We start from the raw sequence: 15,289 nt of genomic DNA, 5'->3' as shown, positions 1-15,289 counted from the left end.
CGGGGCGGCAGAGCGGTTCCGCAGCGGACCCGAGGCATGACGGCGGCCGGCCGGCCTGCCCCAGCCGTCCCCGGCTGCTCGTGAGCAGCATGTGGGGTCTGGCCGGCGTGCTCCCATTACTGGGGGCCGCAGGGGGCAAGAAGGTGCATGTGCCATTTTGCCTACGCTTGAGCATCCTTCATGGGGTAGGAGCCAGCACAGCTCCTGGCAGGGGGGAGGAGAATGGCCAAGGCCTGCATGACCAGCACACGCCCGTGCACAGCACCAGTGCGGGGCTGTGGAAGTTCTGGTGGCGCTTTCTGTCAGTCTTGTGCACACCTGACACTGCAAGCCTTAGTATTCAGTACAAAAATAAAAGTTGCAGCCATTTTATTTCAAGGAAGCTTTTAAAATGTGGCTTATGTGTAACCAACACAGCAGGGTCTGCCTGAGCCTGCAGAGACCACGCAAAGCGCTCCAAGAAGCACGAGTTACACCATAAACCCCAACTCACATCTCAGCTAGAATATTTGTTATCTTTGCTCACCATCAAGGAGAAATTAGAGAAACAGAGACACTGGAAAAGCAGCTTTCTTTGTTTCCTATTTTTTTCCTTTGTGCATGGAAGCACCTGCCTTGCCCCTAGCTGTCCCTGTCCCCTTGCTGCACCTGGGTTTGCACAGAGCTTGCAGGTAGCAACCAAAAAAAGACAAAACTTATTGTTTCTAAAAAGTGAAATTGTAGATGAGAGGGCTGAGGGGACTAGGAATTAATCTGACAATTTTTTAATTGACTAGATTTCAGCTGGAGTGGGCCCTTGGCATTTTAAACCTCAACACTTAATTAACTTACTGCCAATCATTTTAGCATAAACGCCAAGGTTCCTCTTATACTGCTGCCCCCAGGAGGGTTTTCCCATCCCTGCACCTTGGGGTGTGCTGAATCCTGACTTTGAACTGCAGAGGCCCTGGGTGTGCCTATGGGGAGCCCCAAAGGCACTGCAGTGTCTTCAGAGGAGGTGGCGGTCCAGCTGGATGCTGCATGGGCACAGCCCCATGGGGCATGTCTGTCCCTCTCCGCAGCATGCCACAGCAGACACAACCCAGGCAGGTAGCTTCTAGGGTAAGGAAATTATGATGTTTTCCCTCTCCTCCTGATTTTAAGCCTTAAAACTCAATGTGGGCACCTACAACTGTCCCAGCCCATCCAGGGGCCACCCAGCCAGTGCTGGGGGGCAGCCTGTTAGTCCTGTCAGCCTCTCCTCAAGCATGCCTGGTATGCCTGCAGCCCACAACTCGGAGACCTCCTGCTTTGCAGCTGGCACCTGCAAGGTTAAGAGTCCTTTATGACAATTTCCTGCACAAGGATAGCTGAACACAGGTACACTGTCGGTGCCTGCTGTAGCCTGTGGAAAGGACTTGCATGGTTTAACTGTGTGCTGGGTGAAGAAATAGCCTCCAGCCACCTCCCAGCTTGAGCAACGAATGCCAAGCATTGCTCCAGGTCTCCATCTCGCACTTCTCTGCGGGTAACTGCAAAATACTTGTAGCTGGCATCTGCAGGAGGCAGGACCCCACATCACCCTCACCCTGCCCCATAGCAGAGAGCTGCGCTCAGCCTCCTGCAGGCCCCTGAGAAGCAGCTCTGCTCCCTGCCAGGGACAGCTGCTGGTAGGGAGCAGGCTTGACTCACAGCCAGCCTACCCAGGCACGATGACGTCTCCTCTCCAAGGGTTTCTATTGCGTTACATGATTAATTAGCTGATTAACAAGATGTTGTTGCAGAAGAATCTGTTCTCTGGACACCAGCTCAGGCGAACACCATCCTCTGTGCTAATGAAACTCTTCTGTTTCATGCAGGCATGCGCTAATTTAAGCAACAACATGCAAATGAAGAACAATACAGTGAGTAATCTGGAGCTTTTAAACCAATTAGCTACAACCTTCTCCAGGCCCTGTCTCTAAGGCGAGAAAGCAGAAAGACAGACAGCTCTGGTGGGCCTGGAGCCACATGTTACAGGTGTTGGTGGTTTGGAAGGTGACTGCTGCCTGTCTCCCTCTGTCCTGCCCTCAGGGGAGGGAGGGCATTAGGCCAAGGCTGCAGGCAGTGGAGGAAGATGGATGTAGCTCTTGCTGACTGAACATAGTCAGGAGGTGCTGCTGGAGATGCCTGTCCTGTAAGTCAGGCTGTGGGCTCCCTTCTGGCAGAATTAGAGCAGCAGCACCTCAACATGGCCCTGGTACTCAAGGGTCCAAGTGAGAGCCCTGGGTGGGAAAGCAGGAAGGGGACAGTGCTCCTGACAAGGCAGGACCAATACCAGTACAAAAGCTCCTCCTCCACCCCCAGGCTTTTGAAAGGATCTTAGAAAGAAAAAAAAAACAAGAAGCACATAAGAGAGCCACAAAACTGGATTTGCAGCCTCAAAAAAGAAGCCTGCAGTAAGAGGCTGAACAAGCACAATCCCTTTAGCTTATTAGAAGACTGAGAAGCGTTGCAATTCCAGCGTGTAAGCTACCACGGTAGGAAATGACAAAGGACTAAAGGGTTTTTAATATAGAAGAGGAAGCGAAAGCCAGCTACGTTCACAAATACGTGTTCTTTGCAGTGCAAGCAATAGCTCCTGTATCTTCACCTTCACCTCCATTCTCTTCAGCATGCTTTGGCCAGACACCATCTTTTGGGCTCAGTGCAGAAGTAACGGGGCAAAACCAGATGCTTAGGCCAACCTGAGAGGCTGGACAGCTAAAAAGGTCAAGGATTATTCACACTGCTCAGGCCTAGCTGGCAGGAGGTGGTCAGAGCAGAGGAAAGGGCTTTTCTCAGCTCTCACGGGTAAGGGAAAGGGCAAGGCACAGAGGTATGTAGTAGTTTTCCAGCCAGTTTGAAGAAATTTGCAGCAAACTGCTTTGCCCCACAATGAGGCATGGCTGATAGGAGAAAAGCAAGAGGCAGGACTGAAAACAGTAGCAGCCAAATGGCAGACACTCCCCACCGTGTCACAGATCCCCAGGCTGAGACCCTGTTCATCCAGGAGAAGATGCTGCCAAGAGGGAGTTTGTATAAGGAAGCTGGTTGTAGCAAAGGACTTTTCACCATCTCTGGCTTCTCTCTTTGGCCAACCCCACAACTCAGCCCTACTACACGTCTGCCAGGAGGGCACGGGACACAGGCAGTGCCTCGCTGCTCTGTACTGCAGTGTTGCTCCTGGCAGCCCCCAAGCAAGCCCCACGCAGGGGAGAGGGCTCCAGCCCCAGGTCCCACGCTGATGCAGGTATGAGCCCCGTGGGGCACAGTGCCGCAGCGGCAGAAGGACCCACTGCACCGGGGCAGTGGGCAGAGCACAGGGGACACGATGTACACAGCTCTTAAGGGAAGGAAGGGAGGAATCTGGGCTGCTTAGGAACAGTGGGTATTTATCAATATAGAGAATTCATTACACATTCCTTGCACTCACACACACACACCCACCCCCCACACCAGGCACCCAGCACCTTCCTCCAGGCAAAGGAGGGCAGGGCTTGGGCCAAGAGTCCATAATAAAATGGGGTGGCTTCCCAGTGAGTCTCAGATGCAGGCCATCTCCTGCAGAGGAGTCCCCCCTGCTCCACTCACGAAGCCCCCGTCCCTCGGTGCCCAGAGGCCACAGGGTGTTGTCTGTCCTTGGGCAGGCGCAGGCAGAGCACCTGAGGTTCCTCAGGGGCGCTGGGCCTTCAGACGGTTCCTGCGGCCAGCCTTGGCCCCACGCTGGGCACCTTTCATCAAGCCCTTGAACTGGCCCTGCATTTTCGCCCGCTTCCTAGAGGGAGGAAGGAGGAGGAGGCTGGGTTAGTGCGGGCACTGGGCACAGCAGATGCACAGGGATGCTCCAGGCTCCTCAAGGAGTGGTGCAGAGGCTGGCAGGGAGTTCCCAGACCCACAAAAAAACGTAACAACAAAAAGCAGGAGGAAACCCGTGTTTTGGCCCTGCTCCTTTCCCAGCTGGTCTCACCTTCTGTTGAGTTTAGCTCTGTTCAGGGGGATGTAGGCATAGGGGTCGAGCTGGCCCTTCTTCTTCACGTCGCCTTTGCCTTTCTGTGGAAGATAGTGACACAGCAGAAGATGCAGACCAGGAGAGACGCATGTGTTCTGTTCTGGTGCAACCCTGGCACCCGGCCACCCCAAAGACTATGTTGTAGCAGGGTGCCAGCCTGAGCACATGGCCCTTGGAGCTGATTTCCCACCCAGGTGGTGCTACAGACACCTGCTTTGAGCAGTGAGCAGCAACTGGACACGGCAAGGGCTGGACCAGGACTCCAAGATGGGCTGGAAATGTTCACAGGTACTGAGTGTTTGGCAACTCCTCTTGGAGTGGAGATTTACCCTCCCGGCCTTAGCACTGCTGGACCAGACCCACAGCGAACACCCGGTGCTTCCTGCCCTCCAGGCCAGCAGCAATCCTGCCCCAGCAGAGTCCCAGGCATCTCCCCACCCAAACCCTGCAATCCCCCAGGTCCTTCACCTTGGATCTGTACTCCGCACCAAAGGCTGGCTCCTTGTCCAGCTGCCGGTGGATCCCAGAGCCTCCAGCTGGAAAATAGGGAATGTGTATTGAAAACGGGTCCCAGGGCTCCCCCTTCCCATTTCCTATGCTAGGATGCACTAGGGCTGGGGAAGCTGTTCCTGGTTTTGCCTCCAGCTCTTGGGAGTGAGGACAGCAGAGAAGGGTGCCCATTTCCCATGAGCAAAGATCTCTGCTCCAGCTGCCCTGGAGCAGCCCAGTAAGACAGGCATGTAGTTCTGGCCACCTGGGGAATCTCAGACCAGACATAGGTGAAGCACTTACCTCTGTACTGAGGGTAGGTCCTGGCCTCGGGTTCCTCATCGTCTGGCTCCTCTCTGAACCGACGCTTCTGGCTTTTCTTCTGCAGAAGGCAGCAGGGACCGTGCAGCTGGTTTGTCCTTACAGTTCTGCCCTCCCATGGACCCCTGACTTCCTGCTACCTCCCATGGGGGCCCAGAGACCTTCCAGGCTGCCTGTGCACATCCCCTGCCCCAGCCAGCCTCCCGCACCCCTCCAAGCAGCCGGTGCATGCCTGGTGTCCCCACTGGCCACTTGGGCAGAGCTGCAGCTGCTGCAGCACAGGCAAGGGTTTGGCACAGCCGAGTTCCCCCACCATCTCCTCAGGACCATGAGCCCCATACTCACACTGCGGAGACCCACATCTTGCAGCACATCTGCCATCTCCTCGTCCACTCCTACAGCACAGGACAAGAGGGTCAGTGCAGGATGCGGGCGCAGGAAAGCCCCTGTACTGTGCCAGCCCCCAGAGCGGGCTGCTGGAGCAGGGTGCCCCTGCCGAACTGGCACTGGTGGCCATGTCCGCTTCCAGCCCCCTCCTGGTGATGGAGGGGGGTGCCTCCCCTGGGTGGCAGTGGCCCAGAAGAGAGCCACTGGGTGTGACACAAGGCCACACCAACCCCTGCCGCTTCCACCCACATCCCTCACCAGGCTCCCACATACAGGTGACAGGAAGAAACCCATTCGAAGTACCAGAGCAACTCTAGCATGGTCCCCCACCAGTGCAGGCAGTACCTTTGGCTCCATCATCATCCACCTCCTCCTCCTCCTCTTCCTGGATGATCAGGCGCCCATCCTCAGACACCTGGAAGTCATGGCTCACTCCTCTGGACCGCTTGGGGCCTGGCTTGGTGGCTACTCACAGAGAGGTGGGTCAGGGCCTGGGGAAGGACCCACTCCTGGGGGCAGCCATACCCCCAGAGCCCCTGTGCATCACACGAGCTCCCGCCCCATCCATCCCACCCCAGCCACATCCGAAGCTCTGCTCCTCACCCAGCACCCGCTGAGACACGTTGGGGTCCAGGAAGTTGAGGGGCTCATCCTCTTCCCCTTCCTTCAGCCAGGCCTGGCCCTTCTGTCGTGCTTGCTTCCTCCACTCCTTGCTCTGCTGCCGTTCCTCCTCTTCCTCCTCCTCGTCCTCTGAGTCAGCCAGGATCTCCTCCATGCTGGTCAAAAGACAGAGAAGATGATGGAAATGGAGTAAGTCCAGGGGTGCAGACCCCAGCCTGCCCCACAGCGCACAGCAACCCCAGTGCTGGAGAGGTCCCCAGATCCGATGGGGCTGCTGCTTCTTCACTCCTGGCCTATCTTTACCTGTCTCCTCTGGGCTGTGCTGGTGGTGCCTCCTCTTCATCCGTATCTGCAGCTGCCTGCCTCAGGGCACGCTGCTTGCGGCTCCGAGCTTCCGCCTTGCGGATGTTCACCAGGACCTTGTGGTACTCAGCCGGCAGCAGCCCCTGCACCAGCTCAAAGCTGAGGTGCGCAGAGAGAGCGGTCAGTGCCCACCTCCTCCTGCACCACTCCCCAGGGAGCTCCCTTGCTGCCCCAACATGGCTCCAGAGCAACACAGGAGCCCCTAGCTCACCCAAACTTGCGGATGAACTTGGTGAAGAGGTTTCGCAGCTTCATACGGAAGTGGCGTCTCATGTCATCTGAAAGGTTCCCCACGGCCTCCAGCTGCCAGGACAGAAACCCTCAAGATCAAAGCACCCCTGCCCTGGGCACACAGCCTCCCACCTGTACCCTGCACAGGCACCTTGCTCACCCTGCTGCCATCTCCCCACGCCAAGCCCCAGGCAGGGTTGTGGGGAGGTCTCCCTGCTTGGCAGGGCTGGTTCATAGGGGTTCTCTGGCAGGTCTATGCCAGCATTCAGAAGAGGGACCTCCTCACTGCCTTCTCAGCCACCGAGATCAAGGTTGTGCCCCTGGCTCCCGGGCAGAAGCAGGGTGCAGCTGGAAATGCCCCCGGCCGCCCAAGGCAGCCCCAGCTCTGCCCCACCACCCTCCTTGGGGCACCCTGCACAGGATCTCACCATTGTCTGGACGTGCTTGGCCAGCAGCTTGGTGTCCACAAGCAGCAGTGTGACCTTGAGGAAGCCCAGGGCCGCTTTCACCACATCCCGCGTACGGGAGGCCAGCAGCAGGCAGACGTTCTGCAGGAGCTGCTCCACCACACTCAGCTCCAGGTGATCTGCAACCATGTCAGGGCTCAGCCACAGCCGGCTTCCTCCCAGCACCTGCCTTTGCTGGAGTGTGCTGCCTCATCCCCCTGTGCTGTCCCCAACCCCCCACCCTCCTGCTCCCGCTCACCTTTGAACTCGAAGAACAGGCGGGTCAGTGCCAGCACTGTGCAGCTGATCATGGTGACCGAGCCTGTGAGCCCCGCGTAGACCAGGAGCAGGAACCGCTGCATGGACTCTGCGGGAGGGGAATGACTCAGGCCCCCACTCACCCCTTGCCCAGCAGCATCCCTGGCCCATTTCAGCAGGGTGCTGGGCATGGGTTCGTTACCCCCAGGGATGGAGCAGCTGTGGGGCTTAGCAACAAGAGCACAAGCTCACCTTGGGGGGTGGGCCCAAAGCGGATGAAAGCATGCCCCATCTCCACCAGCAGCATGAAAGCGTTCTTGCGGGCCCCCACTGACACCTCCTTGGTGCAGAGGATGACCTGGAGGCACACAGGCATGTCACAACCCTGCTGTCCCCCTCCATGGCCAGAATCAGCTGAGCCCCCCTGGGGACCATGCTCACCTCTGGAACGAGAGCGGTGATGAAGGGCTCGTGCTCCGCAGAGAGCTGCTTCACAATGTGGAAGAGGCACTTCAGCCGGGGCTGGGGAAAGAAACAGCCCAGTGCTGGTACCCCCAGGGACACACACTTGGCTGCCCTCCTGGCAGGGGCCAAGCACGGCCCCCGCAGCCCTTGCTCTCACCCTCTTGGCTGGGGATGCCGTGCTCTTGAGCGAGTCCAGCAGCGCTGCCTGCAGATCCTGCAGGTGGGAGCGGATGAAGGCCTGGCAGGGGGCATGGGGAGCGGCACACACCTCCTCCAGCACGCGGTACGCCTTCTTCTGCATGCTGCGCTCCTTGCTCTGCAGGACAGCCAACACACTGGTGAAGAAGCTGTCGGGGCAGCCCCTCGCCACTATGTCTGAAGGGACCCCCACAGCACCCCACACCACCCAGTAGAGACCTGTCCCCTATAGCAGCTGCTCAGCCTTCCAGAGTATGGGCCCAAGCAGAAGGTGCCCCACTGCATCCCCTGTGCCTGTCGGGGCTGGGGGCCAACTCACCTGGAGGGAAGGCTGGATGTTGCGGTACAGGGAGCCCAGGGACTGCTCATCAGCGTAGGGTGCCATTGCCACCACCAGATCCAGGATGGAGAGTCTGCAGCAGAGAAGGACACACAGGTGGGTAACTGCAGCATCACTAACACTGCCCAACCAAGCTGGGACTCCAGCTGCAAATCTCATCAGATGCACGAGGGTGGCACATCCCACATGGGACAGTACAAGTGCCCTAGCGCTGCTCACCAGGAGGAAGCCAGCAGTTTTACCCATTAGCACCAGCCCCTGGGTGTTACCTGGCAAACTCAGAGCTCTCCGGACTGGTCAGCTTCTCGCTGGCTTTCTGCAGGAACCCACACACCATCTGCAGGGCAGGTACACAGAGCAGGATCAGAACTGACTGAAGGGAGCACTTTTTCAGGAGTTTGCAATCCACCTGGCAAATGCCTTGCCACAGGACTTTGCGGAGACCAGAAGCACCAGCAGGTCCAAAAAGAGCTGAGCAAATTCCCAAAATGCTTGTGCACGACGACGCGCCAGGTGTGACTGCAAGATTGGGAAATCCCAGACTGCTGGCTGGGAAGGGCTCCTTCCCCAAGAGGGCAGGGAAGGGCTGCTCTCTGCCCAGCTTCTTTCTTCCTGTCCTCTCCAGTCAGGCACCCACCACAGCCCCATCAAATTGGGTCCGGCTGGGAGACACTGGCCTGAGCCAGCACAGCCTGCCCCACTGCCCCAGGCTCCCCTCACCTGGGGGTCAGTGATGGTCAAGTAAGCACGGACAGTGTCCAGCACAGAGCGGCGCTGAGCACTGCTGCCCCCGTCCTCCTCGGGCTGGCTGTACACGTTGAACAGGATGGGCAAGAAATTTTTGGCAAAGCGACCCACTTCTGCCCGCTCCGCATCTAGGGAGAGGATGACAAAGGGGTGCAGATCAGTATCTCCCCTCTTCGGGTCACTGCAGGGGACAGGAACCCACCACGAGGGTCTGCACCCCCTCAACCTGTCTTGCATCCTTTGTGGATGAGGGTGCGCAAGGCCTGGCACACGGTGGGGCGCAGGTCCAGGCGTTCGCTGATGGCCATGCCCAGGGTGCGGGCCAGCCCTTTGAAGGCCCCCAGCACATCCGTGGGGTGGGTGCAGAAGCCAGGCAACAGGGTCCAGACCTGGAAGACAAAGGGAGAGGTGGGAGGCCAGCACCCTTCGCCCGAGACAGCGCTCCCCAGCCGGACACTGCAGATATGCCACAGCAGGGTTCCTAGGCACTCCTTGTTACCTGCCACTGCAGCGTGTCGTAGATCTTGGCCTCCACGCTCTTCCCAGCTTGGGTAAATTCCAGGGCTGCAGAAGAGAAGGGGGAGATGAGCCAGGCAGCAGAGGTGGCAAAGCCCCATTCCATTCCGGGGGGGAAGGTAACTCCCACGGAGCACCCTGGGGCTCTTGGGAGCGCAGGACTGCACCCATTGGGACCCCCACTGTGCCACCCTCCTCACCTTTGCTTTTCAGGGTGGCCGCCAAGGGCAAGAAGTAGCTGGTGAAGAAGCCAAGCCGCGTGCCCTGCACATAGTCTCGCAGCACCGGCAGGAGCCAGCTGCGGGGGAAATCCAGCGTCTCCCTGGGGAGGGAAGGTACAGGTCAGGGGAGCGCAGGCACTGCCAGCATCAGCTCCTGGGCATGGGACACCACTTTCACAAGAGAGTGAAACACCTCCAGCACTGCATGAACACTGGACAAGAATGTAACAAACAGCTGCAAAATTGCCACCATCACAGACAGACTGGCAGCTGGTCATTTCCCAGTACGAGAACTGGGAGGAAATGGAGAAAGTATGAGCCAAAGAAAGCAAAGGGATAGCGCTCCGCTAAGGGTGCTGGGGGCACTGGTCATTCGCACTGGCTCATGGAGAAATCAGAGAAGGTGCAGATGAGAAAAGTGCAAGAGGAAAATGGTTTCTCAGCTGGAGACCAGTGTCCTGCGCTGCTGGGAGTGGGCCCAGGACCCTCTACCCCACGGCTGTACTCACTCCTTGCCGTCGATCTCCAGGGGCACGGCTTCCAGCAGGACCTCGGGGCCCATGGTGCTCACAGCAGCCCCCACCGCCTGGTCCACCTCAGCAGTGTAGGGGAAGTGTGGGGAGAGACGTAGGTCACACAGGGACTGGAGACACTGCAGGGACAGGGCAGGACAGTCACAGAGGCAGGTCCGGCACGTGTCACTCACTATTCCTGCCCAGGGATGCCAGCTGTCCTGCGTGTCCCCATGCCAAGTCCCAGAGCTGCACACACCCTGCCCACACACAGGCAGGACGGTGGGCACCAGGACAGTCCTGCTCCACAGCTGGAGGGCAACACAGCCCAGGCAGCTGTGCGGCCACCCCACCTGCCTGTGTGGATGAGCCTGACACCTCTGCGCCCTCCTGGCCTGGCTCACCTTTCTCATGATGGGGTGGCACTGCTTCCCACATGTCTCGAAGAAGACCTCCAGTACCCGCAGCACCTCGTCCCATGCCGCATGGAAACGGTATGTCAGGCCTTCCTCCACTGATCTGGGGAGAAGAGAGGAGACAGTCACACTGGCAGGGACTGACCCAGTACTGATCAGGGACTGGGCAGAGGCTGCTCAGAGATCAGCCCGGCCCACAGGGACAGTATCTCCCACACCACTGCTCCTCACTTGAACATCTTGCACAGGTAGGCAGCAGGGGCTGGGGCAGACGCAGAGACGGTGCCCAGGTCATCCATGTGAGGAGCAATGCACTCGCTCAGGAGGGTCTGCAAGGACAAACAGGAAAAATGGGGCAGCGGTGGACTGTGGATCTCCCAGCCTGGCAGGCACAGTGGGGCACACCACCCCCTGGCAAGGCCCAAACCCCTGAGCAGAGCCCCCTATGAGGACCAGTACAGCCAAGCGGGGAGAGGTGCCTGTGTGCGGTACCTCCAGGGTCTGTGCTGCAGCTGACACCACCTGGGAATGCGGGGAGAGGAAGCAGTTCATGGTGGCCGAGAAGAGCCGGGGCAGGTGAGCCCAGCACAGGTCCTTCTGCAGCCTGGAGAAGAGAGACAAGGTGGGTGAGAAACTGAGTGGCCGCCTCTCCCCCTGCCCAGCCCTGGCCCCTGCCTGCACCTGCCCAGGTTGATGTGCGCCCGCTCCATGGTGGACAGCCAGGTCAGCAGTGGCTGCAGGTCACTTGTGCTGGGCACGTAGTCGTAGAGGGCCTGGGGAAGCAGAGGGTAGGTGGGTGGGCTCCGCAGCACTGCCAGCCCCGTCCCTCCCTGCACCAGCGCCCCACACTCACGGTGATGATTTGGGCGTTGAGCTCAGCTGGCAGGCAGGCTACACTGGCCTGGGCACTGAAAAGGCTGTGGAAGGCTTGCATGGCACACGCCGTCACCAGCTGCAAAGGACATGGCATCAGGATGGGGGCTCACCTTCACATCTTCTGTCTCCCTACCCCAAAGCAGGCTCTGCCCGGGGAAGCCCAGCACTGCTGCGACTGCACTCCGTCTTTAGCCTCCCTCTTCCACAGCAGGCAGGCCAGCCAGCAAGCACCAGCTGCCCCAGGCTCCTCCACGTTTGCATCCTGCATTTCCAGGCTCCCAGCCGGCAGCCGAGGGGGTTCGAGCCCTTCCAGGGCACAGCGGAGGGGGAAAGGGGCTGCCCTCACCATCCCTGGCACAGGGACACTCACCACGTGGCTGAGGGTCATGACTCGGAGCAAGGTCTCACAGCAGGTCTTCACCACAGCTGCGGGGAAGCAGGGCAGCAGGTCCCGCAGCAGGGCGAGGACATGCAGGGTGGTGGTTGCCTCCTTGGTGCCTGCGGGAGCAGAGCGGCGCCTGAGCCCACGGCACCCCATGGCAAAGCCCTGCCTGAGGCAAAGCCCTTGTGACAGCACTGGAGCTGATCCATGGAGCTACGGTTAACACCCTCCCAACTTCCGAGAAGAGCAGAGCAACAGACAGATGTCTGAGGCCCTCCAAAACACTTAAGGTGCCCCAGCCACATCTCATACCCTCCCCTTTTCCCTTCAAGTCCTTATTCTCCCATGCCCGCAGGACCCCCCACACTCAGCTGCAGATCCCTTGCTCCAGTGCCCCACACCTCCAGCTTTTTCGATCTCCTGCACGCAGAACTTGGCGGTGGAGGGTGCCGCGGGATGATGCTCAGGGGCCGTGTCTCCAAACATGAACTCACTGCCCCTCAGGACAGAGCACACGCCGTACTGCGCAGCTTTTCGCACCTGGGGGAAGGAGAGCCCGGGAGGGTAGGAGCCATGAACCCTGGGGGCACCGCCAGCCTCAGAAACAAGCCCCAAATGCAGCATCATCCCTTGCCAGGGACACTGGGCACTTACCTTGGGCTTGGTATGAACACAGAAGCTCAGCAAGCCGTGATAGACCTGGAGAGTGACGGGGTAGCTCCAGGCTGCCAAGTCCTGCTTCCGCAGCAGCGTGGCCAGGCAAGAGAGAACCTACAACAAGAGAGCAGCAGGGACGCTAGCATCACCCCCCAGAGACTCCCCCCCCATTGTAGCAGCCTCAGGACGAGCACCCAGCACCACCCTACAGTACCAGCTTGACCCCAGCTCTCAGCAGACCCCTGGTCAGAGCTGGCACCACCAGCTGCCTCTTGGCTACTCACCCATCGCAGGGCAGAGGTGGAGCTGCTGCAGGCCTGCGAGGAGATGATACCCATGAAGGTTTTTGAGGCATCTGAGAATTTTTTTATGAGCACAGGACTCGGGACCCTGCTGGGAGAAGGGGATGTGTCAGTGGTACGAGGAGCAGGCAGCCAGTGGCAGTCTTGCAGGGAACCATATCCCCAGCCTGCTCTGGTTGGGTCATTTCCCCAGACGGGCGAGTGGGACAGCATCAGCCCCTCTTCCATGATGGGCCTGGGCAGGTCTCCCTGCTCCTCTACCAGCCACTCACCGCTTTAGGACAAGGTTGAGCAGGTAGGCGACAGCTGCCAGTGACTCGGGGGACTCCACCGCCTCCAGTGTTGTCATCTGGGAACAGATGAAGGCTGAGTGAGGGGGAGTGGGAACTCGCACCAGGCCAGCCCTTCCCCAACCCCAACCCTTGGGGAGGGGGCAGAGTAACCAGGAGCAGCCCAACAGCATCTCTGCTGGAGAAGGACACACAGGGCCTCGGCTACAAGCACAGCACTGTCCACCACCACCCCTCCCGAGAGCCCACCCAGGCTGCCAACAGCAGCTCCCCTCGCGCCTCCTCCCCACAACCATCACTCACCAGTGTGGCAAAGTACTCCGTCTCGCTCTCCTTGCCCCCCTGCGAGCGGATCACCTCCGTCACGGCCGCCAGCACAGCGCAGATCTGCAAGCAGCAAGTGGAGCAGGTCAGCACCCTCAGCCTGACAGCTGGGGAGGGGCCATCCCCACCGGACCCCCCAGCCCTGTTCCTCCCCGTACCTCTTTGTGAGCAGCAGAATTGGATTCCCAGAAGCGCTGCACCTTGCTGAAAGTGATGTTGGTGCAGTCGCTCAGCCCGCTCAGGAAGGTGCCAGAGGACTTCTCTGTGGCAGCCTCCCCAGCATCATCTTCCTCCATACGGAGCTGAGCACTGTCACTTGGCCGCTCCAAACGCAGGGACCCTGACTGCAGCTCATTGTGCAACTTGACCGCATCCACTGTCAAGTTGCTTTTCTCTCCTGGAGTGAAGAGATATGCTTAGGACCTCGAAGTTGCATTGCCGCACCATTAACCCCAAAACTCCCCATGTTCCCCCTCCTTCCCCTTCCCAGCCAGACTGGCTTGGCTGGAGCTCATCTCCAGCACATGGGGCACGGATGCCGCTTCCCCCCAATGGGAGAAGGCACAGCGACAACTGGAAAGAGCTCGTAATTCCTGTGAAAACAAACCAGGGCACAGTCCAGCCATCTCCTTTGATGGAGAAGAGCATCATGCCCTCACCAGGGCTTTAACAAAGAGCTGCTCCTTGTACTCTGCCCCATTTATCTTCTGCCTGGAGCCCTGGCAACTAGGCAGCCAAAGGCACACGCTTCATGTCCCTCTGAGTCCTAGACACCAGCTTGCAACCAGCTGCAAGAGGACATCCATGTGCTGCAAGACGCGTTTATCTGCAGGAGAAAGATCTCCTTGGCCAACAGCAGCCAGGGCTGTGAAACTCCAGCCCCTCGCAGACTGCAGTGCTCTGGTGTTTGTCTTCCCCAACATGCAGCCTTCTGAACAGCAGTCTGTCACGTTCCTCTCCGTGCCAGACACCGCAGCAGCACTTACAGGCACAGCCACGGGCTTTTGGGAGCCGAATCGCTGCCATGAGCCTGCCGGGAGGTCACGCTGCCGGGACAGCACGTACCCTGGCAGCCGCAGGCCGGGCCTTGCACTGGGCCCCGGCAGGGTGACAGGCATTGCTGTAGGCCGTGCCCCGTTTCAGGTCCACAGGCCCGGTGTCACGGTGAAGGTAACGAGGACACACTCGTTAGGCTGCGGGCTCGGTTCTCCTCCCCGGTTTGCTGCCTCTCCCTCCGCCTCCCGGGGCTGCAGCTCGGGGGTCTGCGGCTCCAGGCCCTCCTGCCCCCGCCCCAGCTCTCGGGAGCCAAAGGCTCGCCCCGCAGCCCTCCCGCGCCCCTGCAGCCCCCGCCGGGAAGGGCCGGGCACAGGCAGGGAGCCGCCCGCACCGCGCCCCTGCCCGCACCGGGGGCCCCTGCCCGCACCGGCGGCCCCTGCCCGCCTCCCTGCCCTCACCCGCGGGCCGGCTGCAGAAACGGCTGCGGGCGGCCAGGCGGTGCTGGCGGGTCTCAGGGTTGCAGTCGCTGCTGTGGCCCTTCCGCCACCGTTTCAGCTTGGCGGCGGCGCCCGAGCGGAGCCGCCCGCTCCGCGCCATGCTGGAACCGGCTCCACGTGCTGCCGCGCGACGCCCCCTCCCCTTCCGCTTCCGGCGCTCGCCGCCATCTTGAGTGAGGGCACCGCTGCCCTCACGGCTGGCCGCCTCCCAGCGCGGCGGGTGGAGAGCGGTGCCGCGGAAGCTAAGTGGGGTCGCGCCCGGTTGGGGCTCGGATGAGAGACCAGAGGGACCTGCGGGCAGCCGTCAGCAAGAGAGACTGTCTGACAGCCCTTAGCAGAGGGAGAAGGCACCGCTGGTGCCGCACCCGTATGGAACCCTTCACACCGAGCCCGCAGACGGGTCGGCGCGCGGCACACGCGAACAG

General features: G+C 59.9%; 1 protein-coding gene across 3 annotated transcripts; it reads right to left on the bottom strand.

The window, feature by feature from the left end:
• Positions 1 to 3,399: 3,399 nt before the first annotated feature.
• On the bottom strand, positions 3,400 to 14,979 carry RRP12 (ribosomal RNA processing 12 homolog). Of its 3 annotated transcripts, XM_059820957.1 has the most exons (34): positions 14,826 to 14,979; positions 13,530 to 13,765; positions 13,351 to 13,434; positions 13,030 to 13,106; positions 12,740 to 12,845; positions 12,453 to 12,569; positions 12,200 to 12,338; positions 11,787 to 11,914; positions 11,394 to 11,492; positions 11,222 to 11,313; positions 11,033 to 11,144; positions 10,772 to 10,869; positions 10,529 to 10,643; positions 10,122 to 10,264; positions 9,592 to 9,713; positions 9,375 to 9,439; positions 9,102 to 9,264; positions 8,849 to 9,003; positions 8,398 to 8,465; positions 8,108 to 8,201; positions 7,748 to 7,906; positions 7,567 to 7,647; positions 7,378 to 7,483; positions 7,127 to 7,234; positions 6,850 to 7,007; positions 6,402 to 6,493; positions 6,131 to 6,289; positions 5,810 to 5,982; positions 5,552 to 5,671; positions 5,165 to 5,214; positions 4,802 to 4,880; positions 4,478 to 4,545; positions 3,968 to 4,050; positions 3,400 to 3,775 (listed from the first exon to the last, which is right to left on the bottom strand). In XM_059820957.1, exons 1-34 carry the CDS (start codon positions 14,962 to 14,964, stop codon positions 3,673 to 3,675), a joined length of 3,891 nt encoding a protein of 1,296 aa, XP_059676940.1. In that variant the 5' UTR covers positions 14,965 to 14,979; the 3' UTR covers positions 3,400 to 3,672. The 3 variants fall into 3 exon arrangements, with proteins under 3 accessions (XP_059676940.1, XP_059676941.1, XP_059676942.1); XM_059820958.1 differs by lacking the exons at positions 12,740 to 12,845; positions 13,030 to 13,106 and having other exon boundaries at positions 14,826 to 14,964; XM_059820959.1 differs by lacking the exons at positions 12,453 to 12,569; positions 12,740 to 12,845; positions 13,030 to 13,106 and having other exon boundaries at positions 14,826 to 14,964.
• Between the last annotated feature and the right edge of the window lie 310 nt (positions 14,980 to 15,289).

Source organism: Gavia stellata, chromosome 9, assembly GCF_030936135.1.
Source record: "Gavia stellata isolate bGavSte3 chromosome 9, bGavSte3.hap2, whole genome shotgun sequence".
Lineage (NCBI taxonomy): Eukaryota > Metazoa > Chordata > Aves > Gaviiformes > Gaviidae > Gavia > Gavia stellata.
The sequence above is the reverse complement of the archived record's forward strand: the minus strand, read 5'-3'. Positions and strand labels throughout refer to the sequence as shown.